We start from the raw sequence: 18,022 nt of genomic DNA on the forward strand, positions 1-18,022 counted from the left end.
TTGACAGTGGTGTGCTGGAGCTGGCTCATACTGGTCCATAGGAGCTAACTGTTAGCATCTCTTCTCAACTCCATATTTAATGACATCATATTGGTAGCTTGAAATCAGCCATGGGGGAAACATATATATTTATAACCATAGAAATCAACGAACATTATAAATCAGGGGTTTTCCCCCCCAGAAGTGGTTGTTAAACATTTATCAGCACACCACTGATCTTAGATTGTTTTCTTACCCCTGTCACATTTATAAGCCATGTAGCACAGAAATTTAATTCTTTTAAAATTCCACACATTGTTATTATTCTTTTTGTTATAGATGAACAATTTTTCTTTAGATTTACCAAATTTTGTTGCTCTTCTTTTCCTCTGTGCATCTCACAACTTCCTCTGGGGTCATTTTCTCTCTTTCTGAAGTACATCTTTTAAGAAGTTTGTACTTTAGTGAAGGTCTGTGTTGGTAAACAGCACGCTCACTTTTGTTTTGCTATTAATGTCTTTATATCAGTCTCTTTCTTGAAAAATGGTTTTCCTGGGAATATAATTCTAGATTGATAGTTTTTGTGGTTTTTTTTTTACTTAGCAATTTGAAAATATTTCCATTGTTGCTGCTGAAACGTACAGCACAAACTAACACAACATTCTCTATTTGATAGTTCCAATATCTAAAGTCCTTGGGGTTCTAAATCTATTGTTCATTACTTCTGCTGACTCTCATTCATGAAGCTTGTTCCTTGGTTTGGTGCTTTTGTATTATTGTTGTAGTAGTGATAATTTTAGCTCATATTTTGTTGAACCAAATCAGGTCCAAAATGGGGTATGCTTTCTTCTGGAAGGATTTGTGTTTGATTCTAACAGGAACAGGGGGTGCTACCAACCTGGGACCTTTCTAGGTTCCTCAGAGGATCCAGGGCCCTCCTCTGAGGTGTCTCTGTTCTCCATCCCAGTGTTTATATTGGCATTTGCTACCACTACAACCCTAATATTTGTGTTAGCTTATAGTTCATGGTTTCCACTCAGATTTCAACTCACTTGTTTTTGATTTTTAATATCCTTGGAGATTTTCCTTACCTTTTAGATAAAAGCACAGGATCTAGTTATAATGGGAAGGCACTTCAAGATATGTAGTCTGCCATAATGCTGGAAGAGGAAATCATCCATTTGGAATTTACCCTGGTGAACGGTAGGAAATATGGGTCCATCTATATATTTTTTTCTGATAGCTGCTAGTTGTCCCAACAGCAATTACTGAATAATCCATTTTCTCCCACCAATTGTAAATATCACCCATGCTATAGTCTAAATGTAATTGCATGTATTTCTGAACTTTCCATCCTATTTTATTATACCTACTATCTATTTATTCATATGGAAATATGATGCTTTTTTACTTTTTGAAGATTTATAAAATATTTTGGTAACTGGTAGATCTAGTACTCTTTCTTCATTACTCTATGTTTTCCCAACTATTCTTAATCATATTTTTCATATTAACCTTACGGTTAGATTGTCTATGTTACCAAAGAATTACTTCCTCATGTCATTTTTTAAATTATGGTAAAAAAAATAATCACATAATATAAAATTTGTCATCTTTACTATTTTTGAATGTACAATCCAGTATTATTAAGTATATTCACATCGTGGTGCAACAGATCTCCAGAACTTCTTGCAAAACAAAAACTCTATACCCATTAAGCAAGAACTCCCCATTTTCCCCTTCCCTAGTCCTCATAGCCACCATTCTACTTTCTTTTTCTATGAATTTGGCTACTTTATACATATGTACTTATATACTTATACCTCATATAAGTGGAATCATGCAGTATTAGTCTTTTTGTAACTAGCATACTGTCCTCAAGTTTCATCCGTGTTGTAGCATGTAATAGGATGCTACGTTATGTGTATTTCCTTCTTTTTTAAAGCTGAATAATATTCCATTTTATGTATATACCACATTCATCTATTGATAGACATTCATATGCTTCCATCTCTTGGCTACTATGAATATTAGTGTGAAAATATCTCTTTGAGACCCTGCTTTCAGTTTTTTTGGATATATATAACCAGAAGTGGGATTGCTGAATCATATGATTGTTTTTAAATTCTTTGAGAAACACTATACTTTTTACCATGGCAGTTGCACCATTTTATAATCCCACCATCAGTGCACAGGTTTCTGATTTCTCCACTTCCTCACCAACACTTGTTACTTTCTGTGTTTTTTTACATTTTTATAGTAGCCACCCTAATATGTGTGAGATGATGTATCATTATAGTTTTGATTTGCATTTCTCTAAGGACAAGTGATGCTGAGCATCTTTTTAGATGCTTGTTGGCCATTTATACATCATCTTTGGAGAAATGTCTATTGAATTCCTTTGCCAATTTTTAATTGGGTTATTTGTTGTAGTGTTGTTGTTGAGTTGTAGGAGTTCTTTATATATTATGGATATTAACCCCTTATCAGATATATGATTTGCAAATCTTATCTCCCATATTGTAGGTTGCCTTTTTTTTTTTTTTTCTTTTGCGGTACACGTGCCTCTCCTGTGTGGCCTCTCCTGTTGCGGAGCACAGGCTCCGGATGCACAGGCTCAGCGGCCATGGCTCACAGGCCCAGCCGCTCCACGACATGTGGGATCTTCCTGGACCGGGGCACGAACCCGTGTCCCCCGCATCAGCAGGCAGACTCTCAACCACTGTGCCACCAGGGAAGCTGTTGTAGGTTGCCTTTACACTCTGATTGTGTGTCATTTTTATGGAGACCATGTTTAATTTAGATCACCGTAGGTGGAAATGAAATCTTTATTATGCTAAGTCTTGAAGGTGCTATGTAAAATGTAATTCATTTATTGTGTGAGTTGCGATAAGGAGTGTTGTTCAAGTCTTCTATTTCCTTGTTGATCTTCTGTCTAGTCATTCTATCCATTATTGAAAGTAGGGCATTGAAATCTGCAACTATTATTGTTGAATTATCTATTTCTTCCTTTGGTTCTGTCATTTTTTGCTGCATGTATTTTGGAGCTCTATTATCAGGTGCACATATGTTTATAATTGTTATTTCTGATAGATTGACATGTTTATAATTATAAAATGTCTGTCTTTGTCTTATGTAACCATTTTGTCTTAAAGTCTATTCTGTGTGATATTAATATAGCTGCTCCAGAAATTTTTGGTTAGAGCTTTCTTAACCCTTTTCCAAATCTTTTACAACCCTTTTATCATCAACTTATTTCTATCTTTGAATCTAAACTATATCTCACATAAACAGCATATAGATAATGTTTTCTAATCCATTCTTCCAACTTTTGCCTTTTAATTGGAGTGTTTAATCCATTTATATTTAATGTAATTACTGATGAAGTAGGATTTATGTCTGCCATTTGCTATGTTTTCTATCTGTCATATATATAGTTGCTCTATTCCTCCATTACTGCTTTTTTTCTTAGTGGTTGCCCTGGGAATTACATTCGGTGTCTTAATTTAGGACAATCTATTTCTTTTTTAATTTATTTATTCTTGGCTGCATTGGATCTTAGTTGCGGCACAGAGGATCTTCGTTGAGGCATGCAGGATCTTTCACTGCAGCATGTAAGCTCTTCATTGCAGCATGTGGGCTTCTCTCTAGTTGTGGCGGCAGGTTTTTCTCTTCTGTAGTTGTGGTACTCAGGCTCCAGGGCACATGGGCTCTGTAGTTGTGGTGCGCGGGCTCCAGAGCATGTGGGCTCTGTGGTTTGTGGCACGTGGGCTCTCTCATTGAGGCACATGAGCTCGGTAGTTGTGGCACGCAGGCTTAGTTGCCCTGCAGCATGTAGGATCTTAGTTCCCCGACTAGGGGTCGAACCCACATCCCCTGCATTGTAAGGCAGATTCTTTACCACTGGACCACCAGAGAAGTCCCTAAGACAATCTATTTTAGATGAATATAAACTTAATTTCAAAATTAAGTATACAAGTATATAAAATAATATATAATGGATTCCATATATAGCTCCAATATAGCTCCATTCCCCCTCCTCTCCTTGTCACATCCTTGTCAATCACATTATATCTTTACACATTATAAGCCCATCAACACAGTTTTATAATTACTGCTTTCTGATGTTTTCTTTAATAGATTTTATTTTTAGAGTAGTTTTAGGTTTACAGAAGATGTGAGTAAAAAGTACAGTGTTCCATGTACCCCCTGCCCCCACACATGTGCAGTTGTATTTTATTTTATTTTATTTTATTTTATTTTATTTTTTTGCGGTACGCGGGCCTCTCACTGTTGTGGCCTCTCCCATTGCGGAGCACAGGCTCCGGACACGCAGGCTCAGCGGCCATGGCTCAGGGGCCCAGCCGCTCCGCGGCATGTGGGATCTTCCCGGACCGGGGCACGAACCCGTGTCCCCTGCATCAGCAGGCAGACTCTCAAAGCCCACAGTTGTATTTTAAATTAGGTAGGAAAACAAAATATTTACAGACAAAAATGCATTTATAATGTCTTTTATATTTACCTGAGTAGTTAACTTTTACCAGTATTATTTATTTCTTCATGGGGATTCGAATTACTGTCTTGTATCCTTTCATTTCACACTAAAGGACTCCCATTACTATTTCTTATAGGAAAGATCTGTTGGTGATGAATTTTTTCAGTCTTTGTTTATCTAGAAATGTCTTAATCTTTCATGTTTATTTAATTTTGTTTAATTTATCCTGCATGTTTGAAGGATAGTTTTGCTGGATATAGAATTTTTGGTTGACAGTCATTTTCTTTCAGCACTTTATATCATCCCACTGTCTTCTGACCTCCATGGTTTCTGGTAATAAGTCAGTTGTTAATCTTATTCAGGCTCCCTTGTACATGATGAGTTGCTTCTCTTCCTTACTGCTTCCCAGATTCCTTCTTTGTCTTTGTCTTTCAATAGTTTGATTATGATGCGTCTGTCTACATGTGGATCTTTTTGAGTTCATACTACTTGGAGTTCATTAAGCTTCTTGTATGTGTGGGATAAAGTTTTTCATCAAACTTGGGAAGTTTTTGGTCATTATTTCTTCCTTGTTTCTGCCCCTTTTCCTTTCTTCTCTTCTGCTGAGACCCCCATTATGCATATGTTGGTATGTTTGATGGTGTCTCACAACATCATGGGCTCTGTTCAGTCTTCATTCTTTTTCCTTTCTGTTCCAGAACTGTATAATCTCAATTGACTTATCTTAAGTTCACTGACATTTGTCTTCTGTCAACTCATTTTTCTTCTGCTGTTGAGTTCTTCTAGAAAATTTTTATTTCAATTGTTTTTCTTTTCAACTCCAGAATTTAAATTTGGTTCTTTATAATAATTTGTATCTCCTTATTGATGTTCCCTATTTGGTGAGATATTATTCTCATACTTTTCTTCAGTTCTTTAGACATGGTTTCCTTTAGTTCTTTAAACGTATTTATAATAGCTGATTTAAAGTCTTTGTCTAGTAAGTCTAACATGTGGACTTGCTCAGGAACAGTTCCAGTTGACTGCTTTATGTCTCACATTTGGACCATACTTTCCTGTTACTTTGCATGTTTCATGATTATTTGTTGAGAACTCAATATTTTAATAATATAATGTGGTAACTCTTGATATCATATCCCCCTTCCCAGTGTTTGTTGCTGTTGCTGTTTGTTTGTTTAGTGACTTTCCTGGACTGATTATATAGAGTCTATATTTTCTGTCATGTGTGGCCACAGAAGTTTCTGTTCAGTTAGGTTAGTGGTCAGCTCATGTTTGGACAGGCATTTCCTTAAATGCCTTGAACCAGTAAGTCTTCAACCCTTGCCAAAATGTTCTGTGTGTGTGTTGTGGCATGCCTTCAATGCCCCAGCAAGTTACAACTTTGCCTTAACCTTTACTTCCTGCTTGTGCAGAGTTTCAGGGTCAGCCAGAGATGAGAGACTAGGGCCTTTGGAGATCTTTCCTGACATGTTCTCTTCCCTGCACATACACATGGCCTTTTAGATATCCAGAAATATATAAGAGCTTTTCAGAGCCCCCTATGAACATCTCATTCCCACTTTTTCCTTTAAAGTTTTTTGGCCAGACTCTCGTTTGCCTCAACCAGTGTCACTGTCTCAAGCAACAGCAGTGTTCAACAATTGCTACAGGTTGTTTTCAACAAACACCCTGAGAGTAGGGTTTTTCCCACTAAGCAAGTTCTAAGTCAGGTCAAATAACAAGTCCTGAAAATAGGGCTGTCAGGAAACTGCCAGACAGATCAAATAGTGGCAATTGTCTGGGAATACAACTTGTTGAGAAGTTCCAAATCCAATCTGTCCCTTTTAGTGGCTACTAGGCTGCTAGTTTTTACAACTACCATGGTTGCAAGCCTGGGAATAGGGCAAATTAAAACACTACAGGGAATTCCCTGGCGGTCCAGTGGTTAGAACTCCACACTTCCACTGCAGGGGGAGCAGGTTCAATCCCTCGCTGGGGAAGTAAGATTCCACAAGCTGTGCAACATGGCCAAAAAACAAAACAAAACAAAAACCCCTGCAAAATTCTCTGTTTTTACTAAGATTCAGCCATTTTTCTTGAATAAACACCCCTTGGATTGTTGTAAACCTTTTGTTAATTTTCAGAGTTCTGAAAATTTTGATTTTGACAGTTTTTGCCTATGTTCCTGTTGCTTTATGGAGGAACAGATTTTCAAAGATCCTTGCTCTGCAATTCTCAAAGTTCTATTTGGGGGCTTTGATACAGCATTCATCCTGTCATAGTAATTATGAATCAATGAGTACCTGCTGTGGGGCAGGCACTATGATAGATGCTTGGGAAAAGATAGAGAAGTTTAAGCAATGATTCCTGCCCTCTGAAAGCTTACAGAGCAGTTGAAGAGACAAAACGTAATTACATAAGCCTTTACATAACGATAAGAGGAACTAGAGAACAATATAAGGCTTTAAGACGACACTATGGAAAAGAATTTCCTGCAATGATGGAAATGTGCTTCACTGACCAATATGGTAGTCAGTAGTCACGTGTACCTATTGGGCATTTGAAATGTAGCTACTGTGGCTGAGAAATTGAATTTTAAATTTTAGTTAATTTTAATTAATTCAAACTTAAATAACTACATATGGCTACCTTACTGGATGCCACAGCTCTAAGACTAAATATTTACTTGATTGGCCAGGATGACTGTGATATAGGAGTGAATGGGGAAAATGTCCTCCCATGGGAGGCCCACAGCTCTCCTCCTCTGACTCCTGCGGTTGGACAGGCACTGTGGGCTATGGATACTCCCTGGCATGTAGCTGTGTCTGGTGAACAGTGGATGTTGTACAGTGACACTGTTGAAACAGGTCATGTCTGAGCCACTTGGCAGAGGTAAGCTGTAGTCTACCCCATGGTGGGCAAACTTAGACCCCAATGCGTAGGTCAGGTACAACCTGACAAATGCAATTTGATGAGAAGGGTTGTGGGAGCTGTGAAAGAATCAGCCCCTCCTCCTAACCCAGTGGTCAATGTAACATTCATTCTTTTTCTCTGCAGCCACAAAACAAGCTCACAGTAGCATCTGTCTCCTTCTGTGCTTTCCAGTAGGGTCTCTTGGCTCCCATACTAATGCTGCAAACACAGCCTTGTGTCTAGGGCCCATTCTGGCAATTCCCCTTGGGGAAACTGAGGTCCTATAACCTCCCTGCTGGGTCAGTGCTGAAGTGGGACTGAGGTTTTCCCTCTTGCCTACAGAATGAACTGCACTTCCTTCCCTACTCCAGCCTTTTCAGAGCTAGGTGCATTTGATGGAAGGAGATGCAGAAGGGGTTAATAAGAAATTCCCCCATGTACCCTGGGAGTCATGTGGACTGGATGCCAGTCACAAGGACAGGGGTCCCCAAGCCACCCTTAATTCAGAGCAAGGACTTATGGGAGGACATCTGGGCAACTGGGGTCAGAGTGGCCCCCGTGCTGAGACAGGAGTAGAGCCGTGGTTAATGCCCCCAGAGGATATTGAAAGAGAGAGGGAGTGCAGGCATGAAGAGGCCTGGGGACTGTAATAGGTGGAGTGGGACGTGGCTAGTGAGTGAACTGTCTGCAATTTGAATGATAAATTCTCTCTGTAAAGGGCTAGTCAGTGCTGGGGACTCGTGCCAACCTGGACTGTCTCGTCCTATGACTCGGAGCAAGGTCACCTTCTTCAGCCTCAGTCTCCTCATTTGTCAAAAGAAGCTGACGTCAGATGGTAGGGGTGGTGTAAAGTTAGGTAAGATGTATTGATGTGGTGCCAGCATAGTGCCTGCCACAATATTATTTCATCCCCCATCCCACCCTCACCCCAACTGATCCTCTTTGAGGGTAAGTACAACTGAGCCTAGACAGTAGCAGGGAAGTTTAGTTAGAGCCAGAGAAGTACTTCCTGACTCTGACCACACAGATGAGCAGGAGAGGAATGTGAGCCTCTGCCAGGGGCCCTGGGAGGTCTAAGCTGGGAATGGGTCCTTCTCTAATAGGATAGGGGCAACATTCAACCTTCTGTCTATTCTCTCTGCCCTGGGTTGCTTGGCACATTGTGGAAGCTTGCCAACCCCCCACCTCTTTGTCACATGATTCACAAATAGGAAGTACCAGGGTCTCTGGCTTTGGAGCCTGGCTCACCCACCCAAGGCCAGAGGAACACATGACTTCTTCCTCCCTTCAGTCTTGGGACCCCACCTTCCCCTTTACATCCCTAAATCACTCACAAGCACACCATCCTTCTCTGTGGCTTCCATCTGCCCATCCATCCCCTGTCGCCCAGCCCTCCTACTTTTTCTCAGTCCCTCCTCCTGTTCTGTTCTTCCCATGGAATCCAATATTCTGCATTCACAGAAGATTCCCCAGGCTGGGGGATGTGCAAGGGGTATATGTGTATGTCTGTGTCCACACAAGAATAAACAGGCTTCATGCTCATGTGACCCACTGCTCCAGCCTGTCCCTGTCACTCCACATGGGGTGCCCAGAGACCTCCCATTAACAGCCCCTTCACCCCTTCTTCCCTCTCCTCAGGCCCCATTAAGGGAAAGTAGAATCACCACCACTCTTCATGGGCAGCTGGGGGCCCCTTAGTAGTCTCTCCACCTCCTCTCCCCCTCTCCTCAGGCCCATGCCCAGCCCTGAGGTTTGGAGAGCCTAGTAAGTGCCCTATCAACATGTTAATCAAATTACTTAGGAGCTAAAATTGACGCTGTTCATTAATTATACAAGATTATGCTAATTGTGCATGCAAATGCATGCAGGGGAACAGAAGGTGTTCAGGCACATGGTGGGCCATTAGCATAGAGGATGGGGTGCGGGTGCATTGGCATGCTAATGTATGCGCCCCAGCTATTTATAGTCCCCCAGCCCATCTGCACTGCAGCCACCTCTGCCCCAAGTGGAGATCATGGTAGGGAGGCCAGGTCCAAGCCTGGCAGGGGTCTATGGCCCTAGGGATACTCAGCCTTAGCTGTTGCCCCAGGCCAAGGCCAGGAAGTAGCATGTGCCACCGCCACTGTGACCACCCCCACTTGGGCTTAGACTATCACACCAACCTCCTCATTCACCATCCTTTCCCTGGCCTAGGCCCTTTGGTGCCTCGCTCTCCTTGGAAGCAAAATGACTCTTCCAAATGACACAGCCAATATAAGGCACCTCCTGCTGACTCTCCATCACCCACAGGGTCCAAATCCTGCATGTTTTGGTGCCAATCCCCCAAGAGCTCTGGTCCATAGCTGCCCTCCTCAGTCCTGTCAGGCACCACTGGGCACCATGCATACCACCTACCTCTTGGCAGGACTGTTTTTCCTTTTGCATGGAGGGCTCCTGCATCCTACTTCTCTTCAAGGAAAAAAGCCCCAAGTCCTCCAAGACCCAAAATGCCCAAGATCACATGCGACTTCTAGGACTTCTTCTACCTCTCCCAGCCAGAGTGGCTGCCGCAGATTGGCCAGTTATCCTGCTGTGCCCACCATTCTATCTTCCTGGTTGTACTTTGAGTTTTTGTCTTTCTTGCTGGATTGTCGTTTCCTTAAGATCTTTTTCACCTCTAGATTCTACTGCCTGACATAAAAGGTGTTTAATACATCTTTTTTAATGGATTTGTTGAGTGAGTGAATGGTCCAGCAATCTGTATCCTCCTCTGTCCTTGAGCCGGGGACAGAGAGCAGCAGACAATGAAAACAGTGGAGAGCACAGACCCTGTCCCAGATGTTCCATTTCCTCTGAGGCTCATGAGCCCAAAGGCGAGGCCCTTTGGGGTGAAAATTAGGAGGACCCCCTCCCCATTTCCCCACCACAGGCTGCTTTGCCAACTTTGCACTTGGAAATAAATTTCTAGTTTGACTCTGCCCTTTGCTCTCAATCTGCTTTCTCTCCCAAAGCGTTCATAGGACACTTGCTTTGAACACCTGCTCCAACCCATGTATCTCTTGCAGCTCTTCCTCTTTTTAGGTCTATATTGTCTGATAGGGTGCCTATGAGCCACATGTGACTATTTAAGTTTAAATTAATTAAAATGAAATAAAATTGAGGGAGTTCCCTAGTGGTCTAGTGGTTAGGACTCTTTGCTTCCACTGCGGAGGGCCTGGGTTCGATCCCTGCTCAAGGAAATAAGATCCCACAAGCCGTGTGTGTCATGGCAAAAAAAAAAAAAAATTTGAAATTTTAGTTTCTCAGTCACACTAGCCACATTTCAAGTGCTCAAAAGCCACATGTGCACAGGGAACTCTGCTCAGTGCTTGTGGTGACCTAAATGGGAAGGGAATCTAAAAAAGAGTGGATATATGTATATGTATAACTGATTCACTTTGCTGTACAACAGAAACTAACACAACATTGTAAATCTACTCCAATAAAAATTAATTTTAAAAAATAAACAATTTTTAAAAATAAAATAAAATGGAAAGAAAATCCACCTGTGGCTAGTGGATATCATTTTTGGAAAAGTTCTATCAGACCACATTTGTGATCTAGATTTCCATTTCCCTGCTTCTGACAGGACTGTAGCTGCAAGCATCCTTGGGCTCAGCCCAGCTCTTTCAGTTCCTAACAGCTTTCTCTTTGGAAGCGCAAACATAATTTTAGCTCTAAGTAAGTATCTCAGAGTGATGTAGGGAGGGAAAAGCTGGTGAAAGTTCTGTGCCTGATTTTTTAGGATGAGATTCCTAGAAACAGAGCTGGAGATGGGGATTCTTGTGAAAGTGATTTATTGGAGGAGAGCTCTAGGGAGAAAAGGAGTGAGGGAAGCAGGAGCGGGCAGGAGAAGCAGCTTAGCAAGGAGACAGTCTCAGCTGGAGTCTAGCTTCAGCCTGATCCTTTGGGGAGTTTGAGTATGAATAGTACTAAGAGTTGGTCCTCCTTGTGATGTCGGTCTTTCTTTGGTTGTGGGCTGCTGGTGAGGAGCATATGCTTCTGGCTGAGGATAATTCTCGAGTAGTGGGGACAGCTGTGAGCCATTTATTTATTTATGCATTTATTTAGCCACACCACGCGGCCTGCAGGATCTTGGTTCCCCCCCGACCAGGGATTGAAACCAGGCCCCCCCAGTGAAAGGGCAGAGTGCTAACCACTGGACAGCCAGGGAATTCCCCAGCTGTGAGCCCTTTAATAGCCAACACTCACAGGAGCTGCGAGTGGGGGAACCCAGGCAGGCACCAACTCACCATGATACCTGAGCACAGCCTTCCAAAGAGCAGCTCCATCCCACTCTGCTCTCCACCCCCTGAGAACCCAGAGTTTAACAGTGGACTCACGTCAATCATCTCCACATTTTCCTTATGTATTGAGTGTCTCTTGAGTAAAGCACTGTGCGAGGGGAGCTTTCCTTGTGCAATGGTGTCACACCTGAGAAGTTATGTGCAAGTCACATGTTTGCACTTGAGTCATATTCAATCCAGCATTTGCTTCTTTGGTATGGAATATTCCATTCACAAGGAAAGTCCATTTTAATTTCATCCTGAGTTGTGTTTACGGGGAGGAATAAAAAGCATTTATAGGAATGATTAGGAAGGCTAGACTAAGTTCAGGATGTGGCAAGGTAGGTGTGTGGGTGAACTGCTCTTATCTTTCACTTATATCATAGGCATCAGAGTCGTGATGCATACCTTCCGCCTTTTACATGCTTTATTAGCTGGATGACCACTGTTCAGAGCTCTTCATCTGGTCTTTTATTTATTGAACTTTTTATTATACAGAATGTTGAACATATAGGCAGAATAGAATAATGAACCACATCTGTCCCTCACTGAATTTCAACAATGATCAACTCTTGACTCATGTTAAAGTCCTGATCTTTAATCCTGAAAATCTTCTCAGACTGAGAGCAGCTGTCACAATAGCCAAAGGCCCCAACTAGGACCTGAGTCTCTCCTTTGCACCCCTGATGAATTTGTAACCTCGAGGAAATCCCCATGAAATGGTTAATCTGGTCCCTGCACAGCCTGCCTCTCACGGCTGATTTTGAAGGAAGGCTTGCTGCACTGTCCTGCATTGGCAGCCTCGTGGCTGGGGCAGGGTTGGACTCGAAAACCCCACTTACAGGGACTTTTCCATGACTCTTGTCAGTATCAGTGGTTCATAAAGTCCCGAGTTCGTATCCTGACTTTGGCATCTACTGTGACTTTGTAGCTTAGCCTTGCTGATCCTTGGTTTTCTCATCAGTAGAGTGGGAATGATTGCAGACCTACACCACACCACCTCGGGATTATGAGAGGATTAAATAAGATAATGCAAGTGGTAGGCTCAGCAGAGTTCCAGGCACTTGCTAAGTGCTCAATAGATTAGACTTGGATCACTTAAAAATTTTTTTTGCCTAGTTTTGCATTTTATTTGTAATTCATGCTTATATTTATGGTGGTTTCTTCTAGTAATTCTAATGGCAGCTTCTAGCACTTGACCTTTCTATGAGGCCCAGATGAGGAGTCTGTGCCCCCAGAGAACCTTAAGGCCACAATAGAGATGGCACTGGGCACAGGTCATTGCCCCAACCCAGGGGGCATCCTAAAATGCTCACCCTCAGGTCAGCCAACCCTGTGGGCTGTGGCCCATCACAGCCAGGGAAAAGGGGCTTCCCCAGGCTCTCTTCCAGCCCCTAGGTGGTGGGAGGGGATATGCTCAAAAACACTGGCACTAGGGCTCATCCAGGTTTGGGGGGTGGGGGGTGCTTCCCTGGTGAAAAGCAGGATTTTACAGGCCCTCAACAAAGTGCACATCCCTTCCTGCCTTAGGTCCCTGTAGGGTGTCCTCCTACAGCTCCCCTTCCCACTGGGTTACCTGACCCTCTCCACTTCCCAGCCTCCACATCTATCCTCTGCACAGACATGGCTTGAAGGATCTTCTGTCCCTCCTTCCTTTTCCCGACACCATTCTCATCCTTCCCGGACTGCTCTGGGTTCTCCTCCACCCCCCAAGGTGGAACAGAGTGTCACCCTGTGGTGCCAGCCTGTGGAGAAGTTTCCTGGACTGTCCTCACGTTATTCCCACCCTGGCCTTCCAGCTTCCGGGGGTGTGGATGGTGTGTCTGTCTCCCAGTGGTGGGGAAAGAAGGGCCCAGAGCCCCCTTTCCAAGGCTGAGGATAGCCAGGCACTGTTGGGAGGAGTGAGAGGTCTGGGCACTACTTCCAGGCACTCCTAGACCTGAACGGAAATCCCCGAACTCCAGGCCATGTGCTGCAGAATTTCAAGACTAACCTTGGAAGACAGGACCCTTTGGGTGCTACTCACCCTTTTTAAAGCATAATATTCAAAATGTTAGAAGTATGATTCTCATACAAATTATTACTGAGCGTGTGTTGAGGTTTTCTGTAACTTATTAATGAAGGAACCAGCAGAATGACAAAGCTGGTTCAAAGAAGGCTAAGAGAAACTGATATAGACAGTTGAGGAAAGAGTTGAGAAGAGAGAGAAGGAGGGAGGGAGGGAGAGAAAACAGGGTATGTGAAAAATACTTGAATAAGATTGCCAAGTTAGACACAAAGCTAGTTAATGTCCATAGGACAATAAAATTGTAAGCTTTAGGGCTCATTTCTCTACCAAACAGAAGTTATTTATTTCTCCCAACAAAAATCATTTGCACCTTATCAGTTTTCTGCAAATTAGCACCTAACTTTATAGAGTCTGGCCCCAATTAGTAGCAAATATTAGTCAAAGTTTTTTCTCCTAGAGAATCAGCTAACTCTTAGGTGGCTTTGTCAGCATAATACTCTGGAACAGTACTGTCCAATATAAATATGATGTAAGCCATTATACATTTGTCATTTAAAATTTTCTAGTAGCCACATTTTAAAAAACAAAATGAAACTGGTAAAATTAATTGTGATCATATATTTTATTTAACCCAAGATATCCAAAATATTATTTCAGCATGTAATCAACACCAAAAAATTACTAATGAGATATTTTTACATTCCTTTTTTCCTAAGTGTTTGAAATTCAGTATGTATTTTATACCTACAGCAATTCAGACTAACCAAATCTCAAGTGCTCAGTGCCACTCGGGGCTGGTGGCTGCCATATTGGATAGTGCAGCTGTAAAGCAGTGGTTCTCAAACCTCAGGGTGCATCGGAATTACCTGGAGGGCTTATGAAAACACAGATGGCTGAGTCTCACCCCAGGAGTTTCTGATTCAGTGGTCTGCAGTGGGGCCTGAGATTCTGCATTTCCAGCAAGTTCCCAGGTGATGCTGCTGCTGCTGGTCTGGGCACCACACTTTGAAAACCACTGTTCCAGAATGACTTTGAAAGGACTCACTGTCATCTTTTTGCCTTATTTTCAAGTTGTAGGTGATTTTGCTTAACAACCCTGAGACTGGTGGTAGGGCTGCAGGCTGTCTGCAGTGTTAGCATCGGCTTGGCTTGTGACTGGGTGGGTGCCGGCTGGTCACAGCCTCACCGACTACCACCTGGTGGTGGGTGAGATTTCAGCCACCCTTCTTCCACCACTGATGGCATTGACTGTGTGCAGCTCTGAGCTAGAGGCTCAGGGAGAAAGAAAAAGAGGACTGACCGTCAGTATCCCCCACAGAAGGCCCAGGCCTTGTGTGGCTGCTTTTTACTCAACACCACTCTGCAGATAATGCCAACGAGGCTCAGAAACTGAAATGTCCCAGGACAGGCCTGCATAGATGGAGGTACCGGCAGGGCCCTGAGGTTCTCAGAGAGGGGTGGTCTCCAAAGCCTAGAAGGGCCAGAAGAGGTTGGCCAGACAGGGAGTGAGGATTGGTGTGGACCCAAAGGACAGATGCAACCTGTACTGGGAAGGGAGGGGGTAGGAGACCTGCCAGGCAAGGGCTGCAGGAGGGGATGACAAGGGGGACCCTCCAGGGGGAGCCCGGATCCTGCAGGAAACAGCAGCCTGAGGCTTTGGGAGGCTGAAATGAAGACAGGATCGGAAGGGACCTCAGCAAGCATCAATTGCTACTCTCCTGGTTCATGAATAAGGAAGGATCCCAGAGATGTGAAAGGATTTACCCCAGGCCACACAGTGAGGCAGTGCCTGGAAAGCCCTCATCTCCAGCCACATCCCAGGGTTCTGCAGGTTTGGGAGTGGGGTTGGGTACAGAGGGCACGTGTGTGGTGTCTACACGAGTGTGCACTTTTGGGGGTCACATGAGGTGTCTGCGCCTCCAAATGCTCTGCGGGGGTGCATAGAAGGTCTACACTACATGAAAGTATTCTTTGGGTGGTGTCCACTATGGATGAAAATGCGTGCCGATGTAATGTCTCTATGGAAAGGGAACTAAAAACGGTTCCCAGAAGGGTGCCCATTGTGTGGGGGAATATGACAGGGGCTGAGGGGGTCACAGGCAGAGTGCAAGGGGAGATGCATCTCCAGGAAAGTGACTGCTGCCAGCTCCCAATGAGGGACGGCCCCCTTGGGACACCTCTGTCCAGGAGTGGTGCCCACCCCTCCCAGAACTTGGGGACCTCCTCTTTGGGAACTAAGCTTTCAGAGCTTGTAATAAATCTGATTTCATGTTCGTAGAGTTTGGAGGCAACTCTGATGAGTTAAATGGATATACATATCTGGAGTTCAAGACCAGGGGGCTGATAAACAGGCAGCTGCTGGAGGAGCTCATAGAGCGGCCCAGGAAGCTGTGCCATGTGCCAGGACCCCCACAGACTTTAGCCCAGTACACTACAGCTTTGCAAAGGGCATCTTCCCGGGTACTCACAAAGTCCTGTAGGGGTGAAGGCAGATTACTGATAGTATCCTGAGTTCATGAAGAGTACAAATCCAGAGTATTATCCATGGTTACCTCGCGGCGGGGTGGCAGGGCCAAGGCCTCACCATCCGCATCAACTGCCCGGAAGGACTGGAGGATCAAGTTCTCATGTGTTTGTCTAAAAAGCAGTCACATCACTGCATATACTGTGCTTTTTTCTAATTACCGTATGTGAAAAAGAAGGTATTCACCGTGTATCTGTACGGTGTGTCTGACAGGTATACCATGTGTGTATGATGGCTACACGCTCTGTGTGGTTAGGTTTTTGCTATGTGTATAAGGGATACAGAATGTGTATGAGGGAGATCTGTTTGCGGGGGATGTGCCGGGGCAGGGAGTCTATTGTGTGTGAGAGGGATTTGTTGTAGGGGGGACCTCTACATACAGTACATTATATTTTACCGTAATGACGGTACAATATTTGTAATGACTATATTCTGGGTAATGATATACAACATAAAAATGGTGCACTAATGCATACACTCATATTCTTCCTGTGCATATACTATGTAGGATGGGCACACACTGTGCATGATGGTATAGAGTCTGTGTGATTAGCATACCACATGTGTGTGATGAGTCCAACCTGATGTGGAGTACATATTGTGTACGCCTCTGTGAAGGTATACCCTGAGTGTGGTAGGTCTCCATTATGTGTGATGGGTGTATCTTGTGAGTAGTAGTATATAAGGCATATACAGTGTGGATATAATGGGTAAACTGTTGTAAGTAAACATCTTGGCTGATAGGTATACTCTGGGGGAAGGATACCCTATGTGATATGGATGCCCTCTGTGTGTGATGGGCATATACTATGACAAACATACATGGTGTGGGTTAAGTTTACAGGTAAGTGGGAGTACCTGCTACATATGATGTATATAATAATTCATGAGTACTAGGTATATATAGTATATATAATGGATGTATTCTCTAGGATGAATGTACTGTGTATAGATGTGATGAGTATATACTTTGTGAGATAATTAAGCACTGTGTGATCTGTACACTGTGGAGGTGGGGGATTTTCTGTATAGGGAAGTTGTCGTTGGGACAGGTCTACTGAATGTGTCACATGTACCCTGTGTGTATGCAGCTTAGGATGGGAATATGGGGTATGTGCCTCGTGTGAGCAGGCAGAGGGGAAGTTACCCTGCTGGGAGAGGGCGTGGCAGGAAGCAGTTGGATCTTGATCTGTTTCTAGAACCCCCAGACCCTTGAGCCCACCGACCACACTGTTTCAGGTTCTTCCTCAAGTTCTTCCTCAAATGCAACCAGAACTGCCTAAAGAACGCGGGGAATCCCCGAGACATGCGCCGCTTCCAGGTGGGTCTGAGGAGAGAGTTCTCCCCTGCAAACCTGCCCTATCCTGATGGGGCGGCCAGGGAGGCTGTGGCCCTGCCACCCTGAGAAAGGCCCCAGGGACAGACCCCTGCGCAGACCAGTGCTTTGGAGCCTGGTGCTTGCTGGGGGTGGGGCAGCTCTGTCTCAACTTAAGCTGGCTGCCAAGGGAGGCTTCATTAGAGTCCCACTTAAGGAGATGCTAATTGTGACATTTTTACATGATTAACAACCCAGCTAATTTGCATAGCGTGAAGCGGAGAGCAGCTGCCCTTAGCACATCCCCAACCTGCACACCCCGCCCAGTGAAGGGTAGGGGGGAGAAGGAGGTAGCCCCAATTTCCTCCCAAGAGCGGGGGCTCCTGCTGATGGGCTCTCAGGCCAATGCTCCCCCTCCATCAAAACACTCACTCCCACTTGCCTAAGACCCATTCCTGCCTTGGAGCGCTAGGGATACAGCCTGTGGTACATGTGGGTGCAAAAA

At 44.0% G+C, this 18,022-nt stretch overlaps 1 protein-coding gene across 1 annotated transcript in view; it reads left to right on the forward strand.

Moving 5' to 3' along the window:
* The window catches only part of EBF4 (EBF family member 4), a 55,175-nt gene that overhangs the window by 28,263 nt on the left and 8,890 nt on the right, over positions 1–18,022 (forward strand). Inside the window, exon 8 of the mRNA XM_060032856.1 lies at positions 17,442–17,523. Within this exon, the coding sequence (XP_059888839.1) occupies positions 17,442–17,523 (82 nt within the window). The remainder of the gene's footprint in view (positions 1–17,441; positions 17,524–18,022) is intronic.

This window comes from Delphinus delphis, chromosome 15, assembly GCF_949987515.2.
Source record: "Delphinus delphis chromosome 15, mDelDel1.2, whole genome shotgun sequence".
Taxonomy (NCBI): Eukaryota; Metazoa; Chordata; class Mammalia; order Artiodactyla; family Delphinidae; genus Delphinus; species Delphinus delphis.